The 6,658-nt window shown below is 38.9% G+C and overlaps 1 protein-coding gene across 1 annotated transcript in view; it reads left to right on the forward strand.

Moving 5' to 3' along the window:
* Window positions 1-6,658, forward strand: part of LOC109965141 (partitioning defective 3 homolog) — a 428,297-nt gene that overhangs the window by 315,144 nt on the left and 106,495 nt on the right. Inside the window, exon 22 of the mRNA XM_020608934.1 lies at window positions 4,592-4,894. Coding sequence (XP_020464590.1) covers window positions 4,592-4,894 — 303 coding nt within the window. The remainder of the gene's footprint in view (window positions 1-4,591; window positions 4,895-6,658) is intronic.

A 6,658-nucleotide genomic window follows, 5' to 3' on the forward strand; every position in this document is an offset into this window, starting at 1 on the left:
AAATGTCAAAAATTCTGTGTTTTTCTGTCAATATGGGGTGCTGTGTGTACATTAATGAGGAAAAAAATGAACTTCAATTATTTTAGCATATGGCTGCAATATAACAAAGAGTGAAAAATTTAAGGGGGTCTGAATACTTTCCGTACCCACTGTATGTGTATGCTCTCAAGATTAAAACATGAAAAGTTATTATGTGGTCTCTCACATTTTTAAAATCAGTTAAGATTATAAAATCCCTTCTTTCAGGCCCTGCCTTAGGGTTGAATAGTGGAGTGTTTGTTAGCCTGGAGGAAAAGCCTTTCACTGCACTGTTATGAAGAATATTTGGATTACTAAGAAAAATTAGGATGACACAAATAGACACAAAAGAAAATGAACAATTAACAATTAAATCCACAGTGAGGCTGCGATGAAACACAGTTGTCTCCTTTCTGAAACTCTACCTGGGCTAGTGATATAAAAACACCTCCTCACCTCTTCAGAAAAGAAAACGGCTAGAAATTGGAGATATACAGTATATGTACAGAGTGGGCAGCACTTTTCCTAATATTAACCATCTGGTCCATTAATTGGCTAATGGAGTATGTATGGTACAGACCCTCTCAGGGGGAGTTGAGCAGCAGTTGCTGATTTCCCAGAAAGAATACAGGTATCAGCAGTGCATGTAATGTTTGGAGCTAATGAATATGTTACAGCACAGAGAAAATCTCTATCAAAACACAAAATTTCTCAGGAACCCATATCGAACTTTTTAGGATTCATCCTCTGCAAACCATGACTGGCACAAAATTTTGTCGCAATTTGAGAATTGAGATTTAGAGATATTTTATAGAATAAGTGAAACTTTTGAAATTTCAAACACAGAAGGAGAATAAATGGAATTGCATTATTTAGGATGCATAAAAGGTACCTGTATCCCCCTTTTTATTTTATTTTTTTAACTGTATCCCTTTTAAGTTACAGAGAAAAAAAAGCATAATTAGGTTACTGATACATTTAGTAAAAATGACTATTATTAGCCAGATTACAATCTTAATATTGTATAATAAAGAACAATATACTATCATACACGTGCTCACACATTAAAACTCTTCACAAGTCTCACAATACCATTCTGGTCTCGAGTGAAACCGGAGCTAATCTTGTACCTCCTGTGCCAAAATCTGTTTCTTTGTTGAGATGTGTTTCCCCATAACCTGAATCTAACCTTATCCTAACCACAACCATCAAGGAAGGAATTTGAATGTGAAGTGTTAATAGCACCCCGTGACCCCGTTTAGGGACAAGCGGTAGAAAATGAATGAATGAATGTTAATAGCATACACTTAATAACATACAAAGTAGGCTACACTTAAATTAAATGTGCATAATTAATGTTACCACTGTTAGAGTTGCATTATTCATGCATAACAAAGAAAGGAATGTCTGGATAAAGCTAATCATAAACCATCAGATCTGTTAAAAAATGCAGGGGATGCTGTGAGTGTTTTGTCTGCTCGGACACGGAAGAGAGCGAGTAAAGATAGGCTGACCCAGGTAGCTGACATCAGTGCAAGCAGTGCTAAATTTATTTACAGTGAGGTGAGAAACAGTCAATAAGAAAACAGGCAAGTGTAGAATGATGGGAGTAACCGGGTGTCGATCAGCAGCAGAGAAACCAGTTTGTGGTGAAATGGATGGGAGTAGGCAGGGCTGCGGATGCTGGGGTCACTCCTGAGCTGTTCGACGGAAAGACGGTGGTGATTGTGGAGAAAGAAGACAGGAGTTTGTACCAATGAGCTCAGGTGCATCGACCTGAAATGGTGGAGACTGGAAGGGCTGAGTAGGTCCAGGATCCGGAGGAGACGTCCGTGGAGGAGGAAAACAGCAGAAGGAGAGTGTGGCAATGGAGAGTGGAAGATAGTACTGGTAGGAGCTAGGAGAACTAAGGGTGAGAGACAAATGATCAAATACAAGAAAACAATGATCGAATGGGCCTGAGAACAAGATTAAACTGGCAAGGGAGTGATAGGTTAGCGGGGTATAAGTAAGGATAGAACCAATGAGGTGCAGCTGGTGACAATCAGGGGGTCTGGAACAGGTGTGCCAGGTGATGTAATTGGGGCCGAAAAAGAGAAACAGAGTAAGAGAGGCAGGGGCAGCCGGGCAAACCTGACAGTGAGGATGTTCTTAACCCATGTACTAAAACAAAGCACTATCTGTTTACCTTGTAAAAGGAGCATATATTATGTTTCCTTAGTAAAAGATACTATTCTGTACTTCAGTTTGTAAGAGGTAGGCTGACCGCCTGAATTGACTTTAGTTTTCATTTTCCATCCTGTGTTTGTTCTTTTTTTCAGTAGTTGAACTCATATGCTACAAAATAGTGCAAGTGTTCTTAATGTATGCGTTAAACTAAAATAACACATTTCCCAATGGCCTTATTTTGGTTTTGTAAACTGTACGATGTGGTCACTTTCACTGTAGGTCTATAGACTACTGCACAAATTTGCTAATGAAAAGCAAATTCTAAAATTATCCTGAGCAGAGGAAACATTTTTAATGCTGCTGCTAATAATAATGATAATAATCATAATAATAATAATGCCATAAAACAAGACTGTATGACAGTTTAGATGTTTTGCAAAATATGAAGGATGTGATGAATGAAACCAAAGCTTGTTCTGAAAGTTGATGGTTGTATATGAGCCATCTGGTTACAACACAGGATGGATCTCATGGTATTGATGCTAATGACAACAGCATCACTCAGATCTTTTGGCATTTTTGAATGTTAATATATTTGTATCAAAATGCACCCATTAGGTTTATCCATTATCAGACTCTGGAGGCCTGGAAAATAAGACTCTCTTTTGGCTTCATGTCACCAGTCTAGCCAAAGCCATTATCTCCTACCAAATATCAATACTACAGTTTTTATGAATCTGATTAGTCCATAAAACACCACAGGGCCTTGAGATCCCAGTGGACTTCCTGTGAACCTATGGTAATATCATTGTCTGGTCCTTCCTGGCAGAAATATGACATCATTTAAGCCAGATGGCAGGTGAAAGGGCTTCTGGGTATTAGTGTGTCTCTTCCTGTGAGACTTTTGTTCTGTTTCCTGACAGCACAAGTTAAAGTGAGACCACAGTGCTTGTACACAACTGTGCTGTGAGTTCATAGTTTCCATACTGTTTGTGGTCCACAAAACTACACCAGACCGACTTGGATAGAGGTGTAAAAATGATATGCATATCATGCAACACTACATCAGGCCTCCATCAAAATTTTCATTACACAGATAATGCAGAGAAAATGAGATTCTGAATTACTAAAAATAATCAAGGCAATCAATGGCTCTGGGAATTAGGTTAATCCAGCACTGAAAAATGGGGATTGTTTGAAATGAGATTGCTGTTAGTAAAATACAGACATTTTAGCGTTGTTGCAAACCTGTCAATTATCTGTGAGGAACAGCAGTTGGGGGTCAGAGGTCAGTAATGACCTGAGGTAATAGGGAACTCTAGCACCAGTGGGAGGTAGTGTGCTTGTATGGATGTGTGTGGATCTCTTTTTTTGTTGCAGCAGCAATCCAACATCTGGAATTAGTGAGCAGTCTGGTGGCTGCTGCCAGGGTCACCACAGTGGGAGGTAAACTCCCTCCTCCACCTGCCCTCAGCCCTTCTCCTCTCCACTCCCCTGCTGTCTTTCATGCAACAGCATGACTGAGTCTTATTAGCTGCAGACTGACAGGCGTTCACATAGAACCATTCTCTGAGTCAGGAAAGATCCCGTGAAAGACGATGTTGTGTAAAAGTGGTCAAGCCTATTCAGATGTTGTTATTCCACTAGGCTGAAGTTGTTATCATGCCAATAATTATGATTCTGTAGGTCATTATTAGGCTATAGACTTTTGGTGTCATGGCTATAATAATAAACAAAAACAAATTATATATACAGAATGGACAGCTAGCAGACAGAAAATAACACTTGCTAAATTTGATTAAAAAAAAGGGTATTGGACTAGAATTGCTTACTACACCTTTAATGGCTGTGGAGGAGATAAGGTCTCCTTATCTTGACTCTGGTGATAGGTCACTCTGAGTCAGTTATTTGGTTTGGTGTCTAAAGTGCTGTTGACCAGCATTCCTGAGGAGATTCTGCTTCTGGGGTCTGCTCTGAGGGGACATCATCAACCATGATGTCTGTGGCGACATCAGGCTCGCCATCTAGAGCTATACAGAATGTCATTTTTGACTAATCAAATGCACTCACTGGCCACTTAATTACATACATCCTGTGCAACACTTCTACCTTAACATCTGTGTTTATGAAACTTTTTGTTTGTTTGTTTTTGGTGAAAGTGTCAGAAATGTATAGATTTAATTATGTTAATTACTGAGGTCATAATTAAAGGTGGTCTTGTACTGGACTATAATATATTCAGAGGTGTTCCTAATATTCTGACCCTCTCATATACTATATGTAGCTGGGGAGGACAAAAATATAGAGACGCCTCTGAATATAATGTAGTCCAGTACAACACCACCTTTAACTAATCATTTTACATCACAAATAAATACAACATTTTTTGCACTTTTTATCACAGAATACAGGTCCAGATGCTGGAACTAAGGGAGCAGCAGGCAACAGAGAGGGAATATGCTGAGATCCAAGATGTTGTCAGCCGGACCTTCAGCTCAGACGAAGAGCACACCTATGCTGGCATCGGATCATTAGACTTGTTGATAGATAGCAGCAGCATGGACGATTACAACCACCACTACCATCTTCCTCAACGTCCTCAGAGTCCTCACGTTCCTTTGAGGCTTCAGGACAATGGCAAATCCCTGGAGGCTCTGTACGCCCAGGTGAACAAGCCTCGCAATGGCCAACCTGCTGCTTCAGACAGGTAGGGGATGACCAGAAACAGTTCATATGCTGGCATTGCAAGATTCCAGTGTGCCTACAGCTCTCTACCTCTCTCATTTATTCAAGTGATACTGACTAGCTTTGTGCCTGGTGCTTGTGCTTGGCAAGAAACTTGTTCATGTACACTCCATCTATAATGTATATCCCGTGGTGTGATTTTATTTGTTTCCTTTTACTAGTCATAGGTGAAGCATGTTGCACAGAAAAGCAATTAATTTTGCACAGGGTGTTATGGCTGCCTTACCCCACAGCACAAGAAGACAGAATCTGTGGACAAGAGCCTTTCAGTAATCCTTCATGCGTTAGAGTTTAATATTAGACGGTACATCCTCGGATCACAGGCATATTCCTTGGCCTCTCACTCACTTTTTCAAAGTTTCACACTGCACTGGGGGGTTGTATTACTCAGAAATTCCAGGTCAACATGATTATTTGACGTGGCAAGAATGCTATGCAGAGCTTTAGATTTCTATTACTGTTGATAGGTGACTGCCAAAAAGACAGTTTTAAGTCATTTGTGCGTTTTCACTTTTTCAGCTACAGTAAAAAAGGAAGTGTATGTGATTTCATGTGTTTGAATGAAAGTGACTTAGATTGTTACATACTTTACCAGCAACATTAAATCCCAAAAGATGGACTACAGCTTAACAACTTGCTTTTCACTTAAAGGTGCATTAACTAAGATTTTATACATTGTCTGATAAATCAAGTGAAAACTGAACAGGATGTGGTGTCTCCCAGCTACATTAACTTGTAACTTGCAGCTCTTCGGTTGTTTTTGCAGCCTCTCTATCGTGTATAAAATAGAATCCGTTAATTCATAGCGAAGGTTATATGAATCATTCTTTAAAGTATGAGTAGTTAATTTGCTCAGCCAGCTATAAAGGACCTCTGAACTTTTGTTAGAAATAAAGAGAAAAAAAGGGTTATGCAAAGTTCTGCATGATGGATGTGAGTGTTAATAGATGTGTTGTAACTGATAACATTTCTATAGATATAAGTAATTATTCAGATAGTTTTGGTTACTTGGGTTTATTCAGATGTGGCCAAATTGCCTCTGAACATATGAAAGCTGCACTGTATTCTTCCTTGTTTTCTGTTGTTTTGTATTTGTGCTGTTTTTATTTCACCAATTGGTGTAGCATCTGTTTTGGATTGGAATACAAACACATCATACTGCTTTCGAGGATTAAAAAGAGCAGTTGCTTGGAGATAGAGAGTTCTCACCTTCACAAGTTTATTTCAGCATAAAAAGCTTAGAGTTTCTTGTTAATTATACATACAATCCTACATTTAGTTTGGGGTCTGAGCCTTGGGTTTTGACAGCATTTTATTTTTAGGAATGAGATTAACTGTTGCGAGTATTACTGAAATATGCACTCCATGCTCGCTGCTGCATTTTTGTTTTTCACCTCTCACTGCTTTGCATATCTTGTGTATGCCAGCCCAGCTGTATGTCTGTAGTATTTGCCTTGCTGCCTGTGAGATATAATACTATGCACTGGCTGTTATTTAGCTTAGAGGATTTCTATTTGCAATTTGCAAAAAGGAGCTTGAAACACATTCAAATTCAAGATGACTGTCACTTAACTCCTAACAAATATAAAAAGTAATTTACATTTTTAAATTAAACTTAATGGAACTTGCATTGTTAAACTACAAAGCACCAACAAAACTGTCCATGTATCAAGACAGGAAAATTGCCCTCAGACGTCTGATATGTCATATACTGTAGGTATCCAGT

This window comes from Monopterus albus, unplaced genomic scaffold, assembly GCF_001952655.1.
Source record: "Monopterus albus unplaced genomic scaffold, M_albus_1.0 scaffold96.1, whole genome shotgun sequence".
Lineage (NCBI taxonomy): Eukaryota > Metazoa > Chordata > Actinopteri > Synbranchiformes > Synbranchidae > Monopterus > Monopterus albus.